Below are 15,450 nucleotides of genomic sequence, written 5' to 3' on the forward strand. Positions count from 1 at the left end.
GAATTTTATGTAATTAATACACATTTAACGTCTTAAAGTAAAAAATACGTCATATAAATCGGAAATAACAGGAAAGATTGTCCTAAAGGGAAAAGAAATTGCCTAAAAAGTCTTTAAGGTAGGTATATTCCTCATCAATTGTTGTATTATTCTGAATTCCAGTGGGTGGTGAAATACAAAGTTCCTTTTCGATAAGTTTGTTGTTTATGGAATCCTTTAACACTTTGTTATTTTTTCAATTATTGTTCAATCATTTTCCAAAGCATGTTTTTCTCTATAGATTGTTAGCTATTTCCTTACTGTTTGGTCAATCTTCCTAGTGGTATACTGGGTTTGTCATTAAGTATTATGTATTTGTAACAATTTTCTTGTATTTTTTTAATATGCCATAAAGAAATGATAGCGTTGGCATCTAAGCTATATAGTTCGTATACAGGGTGATCAAATTTTGTAATAAATTATTTTATGAATTTTGACAATCATTTAAAAACTATGGCTATCATAGGTCATTGCCTTTGTATTCCTTTTCAATTATACAGAGCGCCGAACTTGTTACGATTTTTATTTACACTTGGTTGTATCTTTTTGTATACCAAAAAACAACTTTGTATTCTTGTAACGAGGAAGTGTACCAACATAACAAAATAAAATTAGGCTAGTAGCAAAGCCCTCTCTTACCGAACCGCAAAACTTATTGAACACCCTAGTATATTGTCACCCTTATTCATAATAATATATTAGTTATGTTTGAAACGATTTATAGCTAACTGTATATTTGTCTACCTACACATGATTACATAAACTGAAACACTATAGCCGCATATTCCTTAAACTGTATAAATTGATGATCGATGTAGTTGTCAATATTATTTCTATCGATGAATAACTTCGGTTTATTTACATACAACTTTCTGAAAAAAAAAAGTTATCTAGATAATAACCATATGCCAATAGTTACAATAAAAGTAAAGAATTTTGATGTTATATACAATGTATTTAAAAAGTATGCCAATAATAAGTGTGACATAAACAACTTCAAATGCCTGTGACATCAAACAAACCTTATTTTTTGTTATATTATAGACTATATTATGATAAGATTCTTAATGATTTTCTTCTTCTTCTTCTTCGTCTTTATAAGCAATTCTGCTGGTTCATTTGCCGATTGATACCCCTATGCAAGGTTATCACTCCATATTTTCCGCGGTCGGCCGATACTTCTACGGAATTCTCATTTTGCTTATGTATTCCTTTTTTTTTATTTAGTGTCCATTCGTTTAGACACTGTACGTTACAATGTCTTCGCTCCTTTTTCGATCTCTCAGCGTATTTCCTGTAATTCTTCTCAGTACTCTGATCTCTGCTCTTTCCAGTAGTCTTTGTGTTTTGGCTGTATCGGGGGCCTGATTCTAATTCATTTCGAGGTCGCGATTTAATTTCGGCTCCGCCATGATGGTCGCAATTTATAGCGATTCTTATTCATTTCGATATTAGTTACAAGTGGGGATATTAACGTTATCATTTTGACACTGCTCATAATTTGGGTTTGGGTTTATTGGATTTATTGACTACGCAACCACCGCAACATTTGTTGATAGTCTGGGAAAATTATCGAAAAAATGTCATATTTGGGAAAAGATATTTACCAGCTATTTTACTGCTAAAATCGAATCTTAAGATTGCATATATTAGTAATATGGGGTATGACAAGTCCGCATAAAGTGTGTTATTTTATTTATAAACAAATTAGCACTCCTAAATCTTCTTTTGTTTTCAATTAGTGCTCTGTAACGTCCAAGATTTTCCTTGAAACCAAAAACACTCAAATAAAAATTCACTGTAATTTAGTTCTGCACAACGTTATTTGTTTTCCGATTTCCTTCAACAAAAATTTTACTCGGAAAATCCGAGTTTTTCCAAAAAAAATCTGCAATTTTCAATTAAAATTTTAGGGAAGTAATTATTTATCAACAATTAAATAAATTGATGACATGAAAGATTTTTTATAGTAGATTATATCAGGAGGCCGGCGACAATCTAACCAATAGTTTAGCAATAATTAAAAAATTTCGGTCGAAATAATAACCAGAAAGATACATCAGGATAACCATGATTTTCGTATAAAAAAGCACTACACCTATTAAACGTACTTTACATAATTGAAATTGGACTATTTGAGCGGTCTCATGAATGTTATAAAGAAACAATTTTTGGCTTATAAACAAATATAACCCCTCAGAAAATATTAGATTAAATTAAATTAAGTTAACGCTGTTGAAAAGGGCACGGCTTCTGTGCCCTTTTCGAAGAAAAAAAATTGTGAATTTTTATGTGAGCGTTTTTGGTTTAACGTTAAAATCTCTTGAGTTACATAGCAATAACTGAAAAAAAGATTTCGGAGCGCTAATTTGTTTATAAACCAAATAGCACACTTTCTGCGGACTTTGCGTAGCTACGAGGTATGACAATTAAGTAATGAGACTGATTTTATTGCCGTGCTTGTGGCAAACTTACGACGTTCAAATTCCTAAGCGATGGCATAAAGAGTTTCAGGAGGGGCGTGAAAGTGTGGAAGACGAGGAGCGGAGCGGGAGACCAATCGAGGTGCGGACTGATGCAAATGCGCAACGTGTGCGGGCCCTAATCCATAAAGATCGGCGTTTAACAGCCGTTAATCAAGTTTACTATCGCCAAGTATGCGAAAGATTGCGAAAACGAGTCAACAGGGTGCGCCCAGACATTGCTCACAACTGGATCCTCCATCACGACAACGCGCTGTGCCACACCGCTGTCAGCGTGTCCCAGTAATTGGCCTCTAAAGGGATCGCCGTGTTGCAACAGCCGCCTTATTCGCCCGATATGTCACCTTGTGAACTTTTCTGTTCCCTAGAACAAAATCGGTGGTCAAAGGAACCCATTTTGAGTCGATTACGGACATCCAAGCGGCCGTGACGAGGGTACTCGCGGAGATCCCCTTCGAAGCGTTCCAGAAATGTTACGAAGCGTGGAAAACGCGCTGGAATAGTTGTATAGCTGCCCAAGGGGACTACTTTGAAGGGGATGGCAGAGTTGTAGAATAATTTTGAAATATACGATTTTCATGGAATCAGTCTCATTACTTAATTGTCACACCTCGTATATTACTAATACCTATATGGAATCTTAAGATTTGACTCCAGAATGTCCAGCAATAAAATATCTGGTACATAATTTTCCTTGTTTTATACTAATTTTCCCAGATTATTACCTTACATCTTTCATTGAGTTGGTAATTCACATTGTGGAAATTCTCAATTATTATATTTCTAATTTAATACCATTAATTTTATCTAATTTCTCCAAAATCAGCAAATTTCCATAAAACCCAGCCATATTAATACCTTTTGCTTTAGTTTTCCTTGCAAGAAACAAACAAAACACATCTCCTAAACTAAACCTAACCTCGCTTTCGGCCATTCATTCATGTCCGTGTCATAATAATTTCGACTCGAAATTATAATATCAACCACTTTTTTGGAGTCGCAATTAATTTCGATAAGACGCTATTTAATGACATCATTTCGTGAGTTCAATTAAAATACACAAGGCTCGCACAGTCGCATTTCAACGTCGCCATATTGATTGCGACTTGTTTTGAGTCGAAATTTGAATTAGAATCAGGGCCTGGGTCTTGTTTCTTGATACATATGGCATTATTGATCTTACACTGGTTATATAAATTCTTGACTTCATCTCAGTGTAAATACAAGGTGATCAACTTCTGTGACAAAGTCCAATATATCTGTTATTATAAAATATATGAATAAAAGTTGTTAATAAAAGTTACAGACACCCTTAATGTACACATTTTAAAATTAGTGAGAAATATATAGGGTCCTCCATAACACGGTGCCAAACCAAAGTTATGTTTTTTTAAATGGAACACCCTGTATTTTATTCAAAATCTGGTTTCTATACATTTTTTTGATTAAAAAGATATAACACTTGTCTAGGGTTATACTGAGCGTTTCAAAGTTATGAGCACTTTTATTAAAAAATCATACTGATTTGATCGCCCTGTATGTTTCTAACGGTGTAATATAAACTTACTTTTTTACTGCTGTTGACTGTCAATATTAAAGTAGTTTTGCAACAACGTACAATTTTTTTATCACTACACAAATTGTATACAGGGTAAGTCAAAATGCAAATAAAAGATTTTCTTCATATTTTTAAATGGAACACCCTGTATTTTATATTACCATCGAAAAGTTCTTTCATTATACTTGCATATCTTTTAAATATTCCCTATGCCTAAAGTTATTAGTTTTCGAGATATTTTAGTTTTATTGTTGATAACTCATAGCTACGTTTATTACAGTAAATTAATTACCCTTAATATTAGAAAGTTCCAATGAGTTTGTTAATGATAATTAAATTAGACAGCATTTCATTTTTTCTCCAAGTTTATGGTAAATTCTATACAATAACGACAATTTTATATTTACTAACAAAATCATATTAATTTTCCGCGAAGAAATGGGAACTATAAATTGCTGCAACTTATTGTTTAAGGTGGCTTTGAAATAATTGACACAAGAACTGTCAGATGTAAGATTTTAATTATTTGTACGTTTTTATTTTTGTTATTGATTATAATTGTTTGCCATATTGTTATAATTGTTACCTAACAATAAATTTTAGTCGTGAAAAAATGACAGATATGATATAGATTTTAGGAGAGTGTTTCAAAAACTCATTAGTTGCCACAAGAATTTATAATTAGGAACGGTGTCCACAGCGTCAACAACCAAATAAGAGAGCATTTGACAACTTATTAGACAGGTTTAATCGTACTGGTTCTGTTTATGAAGCAAAGGAAAAAACAAAAATTATTATTACGGATGAAAATGAATTAAATGTTTTACTGCCTGTTACGGAAAATCCTCATACAAGTATTCAAAATATTACAAGAGAGCAAGATCTAAGTTATGGATCTATCCAAAACATACTCAAGAAAAACAACATGCATCCATATCATATACAATTACATCAGTAACTTGTTGGGGATAATTTCGAACGAAGAGTACAATTTTGTCAATGTTCACAACAACAAATAGTTATACAGAGAGATTTTTTTTGAGTTTGTTTCTTTTTTTGGAGACGAGGCAACATTCCACAAAAATTGTAGTGTAAGCAGACACAATTTATAGTCAAACGAGATGGTCCTTAAATGTTTGGGGTGGAATCATTACGTTATATAGGCAATTACGTTATAGGTCATTTTTTCTTTGAGGAATCGGCAAATGGTGAGGTGTATTTAAATTTTCTAGTGAATAATTTACCTATTCTACTTGAAAATGTACCATTAAACATCCGCCAACATATGTGGCACCTTCACGACGGAGCTCCTGCTCACCACAACGCACTTGTCAACGGTGAACTCGGTGAACTATTTCCTGAAAGATGGATAGGAAGAGATGGGCCAGTTCACTGGCCACCCAGATCACCAGAATTAAGCGAAGTTAATTTTTTTTGGGTTATATTAAAGACGTAGTGTATCCAACAATAGTTGACGATATGAAAATAAGGATTCAAAACTCCTTCCAAAGTGCTACACAAGAAATGCTTACAAACATCAGTAGGTCTTTCGAAACTCGTCTCCAGGCTTGTGTAGACGTTATGGGAGGTCATTTTGAACACCTTTTATAACATAAGAAGTACGTTGAACATTTTTTTATTTAATTTAGTTTTTTTTTAATAAATTAAAGTATTGTTATTAATAACTAAGTAATACATGTTGTTATCAACAATAAAACTAAAATATCTCGAAAACTAATAACCTTAGGTATAGGGAATATTTAAAAGATATGTAAGTATAGTGATAGAACTTTTCGATAATAATATAAAATACAGGGTGTTCCATTTAAAATTATGAAGAAAATATTGTATTTAAATTTTGACTTACCCTGTGTACAATTTGTGTAGTTATAAAAAAATTGTACATTGCTGCAAAACTACTTTAATATTGACAGTCAAAAGCATTAAAAAAATAAGTTTATATTACACCGTTAGAAACATACAGGGCGATCAAATCAGTATGATTTTTTAATAAAAGTGCTCATAACTTTGAAACACTCAGTATAACCCTAGACAAGTGTTATATCTTTTTAATCAGAAAAATGTAGAGAAACCATATTTTGAATAAAATACAGGGTGTTCCATTTAAAAAAACATAACTTTGGTTTGGCACCGTGTTATGGAGAACCCTGTATATTGCTCACTAATTTTAAAATGTGTACATTAAAGGTATCTATAACTTTTATTAACAACTTTTTTTCATATATTGTTTAATAACAGATATATTGGACTTTGTCACAGAAGTTGATCACCCTGTATGTCGGTTTCGCCATATAGTTTCATTAAGGTATCCTGCCAGTCTATTTTGTTATAGACTATATTATGACAAGATTCTTAATGAGTTTCTTCTTTTTCTTCCTCTTTATAAGCAATTCTGCTTGTTCATTTGCCGATTGATACCCCTATGCAAGATTATCACTCACATCTTTTCCGCGGTCGGCCGATACTTCTACGGAATTCTCATTTTGCTTATGTATTCCTTTTATTTATTTAGTGTCCATTCGTTTAGACACTGTACGTTACAATGTCTTCTAATGTTTCACTGCTCTTTCAATCTCTCAGCGTATTTCCTGTAATTCTTCTCAGTACTCTCATCTTTGCCGTTTCCAGTAGTCTTTGTGTTTTGACTGTATCGGGTCTTGTTTCTTGATGCATATGCTATGTCGATTTCGCCATATAGTTTCATTAAGGTATCCTGCCAGTCTATTTGCTTTTTGTACTTAATTTCATTAAGATAATAGGAAACCTGGTAATAGACCTGATAATAGGAAACACATTCAGTGAACAAACCATTGAAGACAAATATACATTTGTGGCTGAAGAGAGAAATGCAAAGAGCTTAATCAACTATATACGAAAAATTTGGAACAAAAAATACAAAATATCTTAACGGAAAAAGAGCCGGAGCTGTTCACACAACACAGGCTTGTCACTGCAAAACTGAAGGATGAAAAAATAGAGGAGGTGGAAAGAAAAGAGTACAAGAAAGCAAAAGTAAACAAACTAAAGCTAGAACGTGTGCGAGAACTTTACAAGAAGGAAACCAATAAAAGATTGAGGCAGATAGAGTGCCAAAAAGAAACATGGATAATGGAAGAAAGATGGAAAACTTACAGGGAAGTATTAAAGAAAACAGCAGCTGAAGTATGTGTAATCAAAAAATGTAATAATCAATTGAAAAGGACAAGATGGTGGAATAAAGAAGTGAAAACAGAAATAAAAGAGAAGAAAATGGCATGGAAAAAATACATCGAAACGGGATTAGAAGAAGATAAAGAAGAATATTACAAGCAGAGACGATTGGTAAAAAAGACAGTCACACAAGCAAAAGCAAAATCATGGAAAGAATTTGGAGAAAAACTACAAGAAGGATATATAACAAATAATAGAAACTTTTGGACGACAATACGACACATGAAGGGGGGAAAACGAAAGGAGATAAATGCAGTAAGAGATAGATCAATGCAAATTCAAATAAACCCGGAACAAATAGCTAGGGTATGGAAAGAATATTATGAGGAAAAATTTGATACCGAAGTAACACAGGTTGACAATGTAATAAATGAAGGCCAAGAAAACACAGAGATAGACCAAATAAGTAGAGAAGAAGTAATAGAAGGAATATCAAACATAAAAATAGACAAGGCAGGAGGAGATGATGAAATTGAACCGGAAATGGTAAAATACACGGGAGAAGAGGGAATAAACTGGCTATGGACAATATATAAAGATGCGTTGGAAAAACAAGCAATCCCTAGAGACTGGCAGAATAACATAATTGTACCAATATACAAAAAAGGAGAACATATAAACTGCGAAAACTACAGAGCTATATGTCTGTCATCGGTATGCTTTAAAATGTATACGAAAATAATAGAGAAAAGACTAAGGCAAGAAGTAGAAATGAAATTGGGAGATGAACAAGCGGCCTTTAGACCAGGAAGACAAACAAATGACAACATATTTACCATCAGGAACCTAATCGAAAGATGCTTAGACACGGGGGGAAAACTGGTATTAGCCTTCATAGACCTAAGAGCAGCATTTGACACGATAGAAAGACAAATTATAGGGGAATGTTTGAGGAAAATAAATGTACCAAACAGATTGATAAAAATTATAGAAAGTACTTACAAAGAAGTAAAAGGAAGAGTACAAATAGCAGGGGAACGATCAGAAGAATTTAATTAGAATAGAGGTATTAAACAAGGAGATAGTCTCACCCCTTTGCTATTCATAATCGTAATGAATGAATTAATAAGAAAAACTAGAGCAAGAACCAACCAACTACAGACAATAATAGGATACCATAGATTACAACCGGTAACAATAGAGTCCTTAATGTATGCGGACGACATAGTACTAATAGCAGATTCCGAGAATAAAATGCAGAAACTAATGGATATATGGGTAAAGGAAATAGAAGAGCTAAAAATGGAAATAAACGAGGAAAAAAGTAAGATAATGATAATCAACGGCCAAGAAGATAATGAAATAAAGATAAAATGCAAAAACTCAGAACTGGAAATAGTTACAACTTACGAATACCTGGGAAGTATCATTACTAACGACGGAAAAATAGACTATGAAATAACAAATAGAGCAAAGAAGTCAAACAAGTTATACTAGGCCTTAGCCCCAATACTGGGGAAAAGAGAAATTTCAAGAGAGATAAAAATATACATATATAACACAACAGTAATACCGACTCTGCTCTACGCAAGTGAAAACTGGACAATTCTGGAAAAACATAAGAGCAGAATAAATGCAATGGAGATGAGACATTTAAGAAGGATAGTTGGAAAGACAAAATGGGATAGATTAAGCAACGAGACTATAAGGAGAATGGCCAACCAAGAACCAATAATGAATAAACTAAAAAAGAGACAAATGAATTGGTATGGGCATTTGATGAGGATGCAACCCAACAGAATTACGAGAAGAATCCACTAAGCAAGGAACATTGCAAAAAGAAAAAGAGGCAGACCAAGAAAAAAATGGATACACCAAATAGTAGAGGCGGGAAAAGTTAAAGGAAAATCACTCGAGGAATTAAAAATAATGGCGGAAAACAGAAAAGAATGGAAGAGATGGGTGAATGTAAATTAAAATAGCGATCCCAAATCCGACACCCTGATAGGGTACAAGGAAGGGGAGAAAGAAAGAAAGAGAAATAAAGAAAGTACTTAATTTCTCACTTCGTTGTCCAGGTCTCCGTAGCTGAACAGTGAAACTCCAATTTTGTTTCCATTACTTGTTCAATACTGACGCCATCGATTTCTATTTTACATCTGATTGGTTCTTTACTGATTAGGTACTCTTGTTTTAGTTTTCTGAGATGAAATTGTCATATTGAATTCTTTTGCTCTTATATTAAATGTATTTATTACTATTTGCAGACTATCTTTATCTTGGGCTATCGATATTTCAATATTGCGTCGTCTCCGTAATAGAGTATTTTTACTTCTTAGTTTCCCATTCTGTATCCTCTTCCTTTGTTGACGCTTTTGATGATTTCATCCATGACTAAATTAAAGAGCATAGGACTCAGAGGTATAACCAGGATTATCCTAAGGGGGAGGGGGTTACAACTACTAGATGGTCTCTGGGGGTATGGAATAGTAATGGTGTTAAGTGTAATAGAGCTTAAAGTACAACCAAATGGGGGGGGTTACAACCCCAAACCCCCCACCTCTGGTTACGCCTATGATAGGACTCAATGAGTCCCTTTGTTTTATTCCGCTGCCTATGTCTATAGACTCTGCAAGTTTTCCATTTATTCTGACTTCCATTTTGTTGTTTTGGTAGATGTTTTTAATAGTTTTTATATCTAGGAGAGCTTCTCAATTATACAAAAGATGGAATTACATCTTTGATTCTTACTCTGTTAAATGCTTTCTTCAAGTCGATCAGATATAGCAATGCTGGTCTATTATACTCTAGTACTCTAGTGATTTCTCAGTCATTTGCTTTACGATGAATATTGCAATTGTACACGATCTTCCAGTACGAAAACCCTGTTGTTCATTTGCTAAACTTATCCTCTGATTGATTAGTTCTTGTAGAATTTTAGTTGTAGTATTCAACAAGTTGACACCTCTGTAGTTTTCTGGCTGTTTTTATCTCCTTTTTTGAACAATTGAATTAGTAAATGTTTAATGTTCAGTAAATAGTTGAATTTAACTATTTTAAATAGTTGTTTCCAAAGTACCAAATTTTTTGGGAAACATATTGTTCAGTTATCTGACCACCAAACCGCAGGCAAGTGCTCTATTTTAATACGTTATTTTAAATGAATTGCTTGCTGTAAATTCATTTTTATGATTAGTTCATTCTTATTTCCCAATTACACAATATTACTACGAGGCTACGGACGTTAATGTTGGTCATGTTTTTATGGGATTATTGCGGATACACTTTTACGTATAAGCATTATTTAAATTGTATTAATGCTAAAAGAGCAACCAACACTATTTAAAAAAATATATCATCTACAGCGTATTAGGACTAACTGAAAATAGTTGTTCCAATTGAGACGAAATAACCATTATTTACTTTGAATTATCCTCCGAATTCTATCCTACTACCTCAATTTTATTTGCACCATCACCATATCTCGCTTAATTTGAATGTAATCGACATTTAACAGTGCTCGTTTTAAAGGTCTTTTCAAGCACTACAAAAGGTACTGGTAGCATTATACACCTAAAATCGACCGTTTCTCTGTTATTTCAAGTTGAATACACAGATTTGAGCATGTATAAAAAAATCTTTTTTCACCTACCATATCTCTTTTTGTATTATAACTAGAAGATTTATGAAGAAATGAATATCTTTGATGTTTTATAAGCTACAAAAATGTTTTATATAGATTTTTCGTTAGATGCATAATTTTTAAGGTATTCGCAAAAACCCTCCGAAAAGGTGTCATTTTTCAATGAAAATCGCAAATTTTCAACCACAAATAACTCAAAAAGTATTGAGTTAAAAAAATTATAGAACAGTTTTTGCTTAGAATTAGGTTCTCTAGCTACTTCCGTGGTTATTTTGACCAACAAATTTTCCACCCTTGAGAAGGGGTAAGAAGCACCCCCAAATTAAAAGCGCACTTCGGCATAGGATAGACTTTGAATTAGGAGAGGCTATTCTCAAAATGTTATTAAAATCCATGCAGTAGGATATAATTCGGAGATAATATCCTGTTTTTGCTGTCATTGACTGGCTTATTAGAAAGACCTGAAATATAACGATAATAACTGCATTTTTTAAATTACAAAAAAAACAAAGAAAAACCTTGCTGATTGCCACCTACTCTATGCCATTAAGAAAAGCAACTTTTGAATAAACAAACAGAGTAACTTCATCATCATCAAGGGTGCTACAGCCCTATGAAAGAGCCTCGACCTTCCCAAGTCTATTACACTAGTCAGTCCTATCCATTGCCAACCGTTGCCAGTTTGCTGCGCCTATTTTTCTCCCATCCTCATCTACACCATCCTTCCATCTAAGTTTTGGCCTACCCCTATTTCTACTTCTCATAGGTTGTGACATAAGGATTCTTCTAAAAGGGTTTTTATGCTGTGATCTTGCTAGATGTCCTGCCCATCTTAGTCTTCCTATTCTTATAAGAGATACTACGTCTTTACCACCAAATATATGTTTATGTCTGTGGTATACCTCGTAGTTGTACCTCCTCCTCCAAATACCATTTTCACAGATGCCACCGAATATTCCTCTCAGGATCCTTCGTTCAAATATAAGCAGAAGGTTTTCATTTGCCTTGGATATGGTCCATGTCTCCGATCCATATGTCAACACTGATTGTATAAGGGTTTTGTACACGGTTATTTTTGTTTTTTGGCTCAAGTTTCTGCTTCTCTTATGTCTACTCAATCCAAAATAGCATTTGTTCGCTAGGATTATCCTTCGCTTGATTTTTTCCATCATGACGTTCTCCTTGGTGATCAGGGAGCCTAAGTATGCGAATTTGTCCACCACTTCAAATGTAGAGTTATCAACAGTGAATTGGTGACCGATGTTTCTGGCTCTATTGTTGGGTGTTGATGCCATCATCTTAGTTTTCTCCTCGTTTACTTTCAGGCCCATATTTTTTGAGGCATTTGAGAAGGTGGTATACATTTCTTCTAGTTTGCGTGTTGTGCGGGCAACTAATGTGCGTCCCACCTTGACTTTACAGTATACAGGTTCTTATGACCAACAGTGATGCCAAATTTTATCAGAAGCAGGTTTTAAGCAAATATACTATTTTCTATAGGATAACTATTAATAACTTAGGAATTAATATTATTGACTTTTGTGGCTGTCAGGGGTTCTAAAACATTTTTTTTTTTCGAAAAATACCTTTATGTGAACAAAATAAAAATAATTTTGTATAAAACATTTATATGTAATAATGTATTTAAGCGTATATGTTCAACCTTAATAACCGCGTAGGTACCTACAGAAATAATTAAAATACATTTAAACTATATATTTTAGCTTCTTTCTATAATCCCGTCTTCCTCACTTTCACTGCCACTGTCGTAGGGTGTAAACACATTAAAATGACATTAATTTCATCTTGGAAATCAGTATAACAATAAACTGCAATTAGGATCCAAATTTTCCAAATAAGCAATGAGTTACTCAATACAATGTTATCAGTAATAATTTTAAGCTTATTAAATATTCTTTGTTTTAATTTAGGTGAAAAAAAAATAGAAAAATATGTATTTGTGTTTATATATGTGTATGTATGTATGTGTTTAATATATATGTATACGTATGTGTGTGCATATATATCTAGGAGTAATATATTTTTATTATGTTAGTTAAATATACAGCGTGTCTACTTAAGTTGGAAACATATGGGAAACTTTTTTATTATTAATTTTACGAAAAAAAGTTATTCTTCGTAAAAAGTTCTGCATGCTCTAAAACCTAAGATTCAATCATTAGATATCAAATTTTATCAATATTATACCAGGTATGTCAAAAAATATGAATTTCGTTCAATGGTAAAGTACCTTTATTTCTCTGATTATCGAAAATTCTTATTATGGAAAGTTGTTTGGAATTAAAAACTAAGATCAAATATGCAATTACATGCTTCTAATTGAAAAAAAAAATATCTTACAAATTGTTCTCAAATTTATGAATACCCAACATCGTTTTTATTTATTACAAAAAATATGATACTTAACTCTTTTATTATTCATTTTACGAAAAAAAGTTATTCTTCATAAAAAGCTCTGCATGATCTAAAAACTAGGATACAACCATGATATATCAACATTTTTTAGTTTTATACGAGGTGTGTCAAAAAATATGAATTTTGCTCATGAGTATAGATAGTATGTACCTTTATATTTCACAATATTTCAAATCGAAGGATGTAATTCCATATTGAAACATTGTTTTTAATTCTAAACAACTTTTTGTGATAACAATTTTCAATATTGTGACAAATAAAGGTACTTTACTCCTGAGTGAAATTCATATTTTTTGAAATACCTCGTATAAAATTAATAAAATGTGATATCTGATGATTGTATCTTAGGGCTTAGGACATACAGAGATTTTTATAAAGAATACCTTTTTTTCGTAAAAGTAATAATAAAAGAGTTATCTTATGTGCAATAAATAAAAACGAAGTTAAATATCCATAAATTTGAGAAAAGTTTGGAAAATATTTTTTTTTCAATTAGAAGCATACGAATGCATATTTGATCTTAGTTTTTAATTCCAAACAACTTTTCATAATAAGACTTTTCGATATTCAGAGAAATAAATGTACTTTACCCTTGAATGAAATCCATATTTTTTGACATACCTCGTATAATATTGATGAAATTTGATATTTAATGATTGAATCTTAGGTTTTAGAGCATGCAGAACTTTTTATAAAGAATAACTTTTTTTCGTAAAATTAATAATAAAAAAGTTTCCCATATGTTTCCAACTTAAGTAGACACGCTGTGTGTAAATATTTTATACTTGTATCAATATACCTATTCTAGATATGTAATATTATACTTAGATGTAAAAATTGTCTGGCTAATTGGTCTTTACCAAAGCCATCAAATTAAATAAAAAAAGACCATCAAGAATTATACTTTATTTATTCTCAACTGTAGGACCTGGTAGGACAATATAAAACTTTACTTAAACTTGACTGACAATCTATTTTATATTTTTCTTGACATTACTTCAGACATCTGTCTATACTGTCAATACATAAATTAACAACCATAGAACAACATCCACTTTTAATGTTGAATATTCTAACATTCTTAACCAAATAAAGTTATTACACATATCCATTATAAAATTGCTGATTACTTTTCGAAAATGACTATCACTCACTAAAAAACAATGATAAATATTGTTTTACTTGACTGTAACGGGTTAGTTTTAATGTAACATTTTTAGGGACCTACATTTTTAGGACCTTGGTAATGTCCGATTGAAAATTCTTTTGAAGAAAATCGGCATCGCCACGCTAAAAACTCCCATAAGGATTGTATCGCCGTATGTTCGTGTACTGTAAAGTCAAGGTGGGACAAACATTAGGTCCACGTCATCTGCATATGCCAAAATTTACAGAGTAACTTACATTTTTTTAAATCTTGTCTGGGCTATACCCTCCTTACCAATTGAAGGGTTCCAGACGACATTCACGATCACGATGGATACATCGGACCATCGGAGATGGACTATCTAAAAATCTCAGTATATAGACGAGGGCATTTAGTACAAAATAAATCGATTTTTAAATACAGCACCTAGAGACTTGCAGTTTTTTTCTTTATGTTCAGGATGACGTCAGGAAAAAAGTCTACTATTCAAAAATTGGTGGAAATGCATAATTGCACTGTAAAGTGCATAAACACGTCAAAATCAGTATACTAAGGACCAAATTTTCCTATTCGGGAGATTTTTGGGGTCACTGAACACGAATACGCCATCAGAACCGACCCTTGGATCACCTGGTGCCCAAGGTCACTGCAAGTGACGTCATCTTCTGGAGTTTCGAGGGGTTTCGGCATTAAATTGATGTAAACGGATTACTCACGGGTTTTTGGGGTCGATAAACACGAATATGCCATCAGATTTGACCTCCAGAGTACCTGGTATCCAGGGTCACTACTAAGGCACGTCATCTTCTGGAGTTTCGAAGGTTTTCGGCATTAAACTAATGCATATGGATTACTCTGGGGTTTTGATGTCGCTGAACACGAATATGCCATCAGAATTGACCCCCGGTGCACCTGGTGCCCAGGGTCAGTGCAAGAGGCAACATCTTCTAGAGTTTCGAGGGTCTTCGGTACT

At 32.9% G+C, this 15,450-nt stretch overlaps 2 protein-coding genes across 3 annotated transcripts in view; one reads left to right on the top strand and one right to left on the bottom strand.

Annotated features, from left to right (window-relative positions):
* Positions 1-15,450, bottom strand: part of LOC114334782 (probable nucleoporin Nup54) — a 227,497-nt gene that overhangs the window by 57,062 nt on the left and 154,985 nt on the right. Inside the window, exon 1 of one of the 2 annotated variants that reach the window (XM_050652790.1) lies at positions 788-806. The exons of the other annotated variant lie outside the window; for it this stretch is intronic. Within the exon in view, the coding sequence (XP_050508747.1) occupies positions 788-791 (4 nt within the window). The 5' untranslated portion in view covers positions 792-806. Of the gene's footprint in view, positions 1-787; positions 807-15,450 lie in introns of those variants that run through there. 2 annotated transcript variants of the gene reach the window in all.
* LOC114334781 (uncharacterized) overlaps positions 1-15,450 on the top strand; it is a 106,656-nt gene that overhangs the window by 43,200 nt on the left and 48,006 nt on the right. The gene's annotated exons all lie outside the window — the stretch shown is intronic.

The sequence above is a fragment of the Diabrotica virgifera genome, chromosome 6 (assembly GCF_917563875.1).
Source record: "Diabrotica virgifera virgifera chromosome 6, PGI_DIABVI_V3a".
Lineage (NCBI taxonomy): Eukaryota > Metazoa > Arthropoda > Insecta > Coleoptera > Chrysomelidae > Diabrotica > Diabrotica virgifera.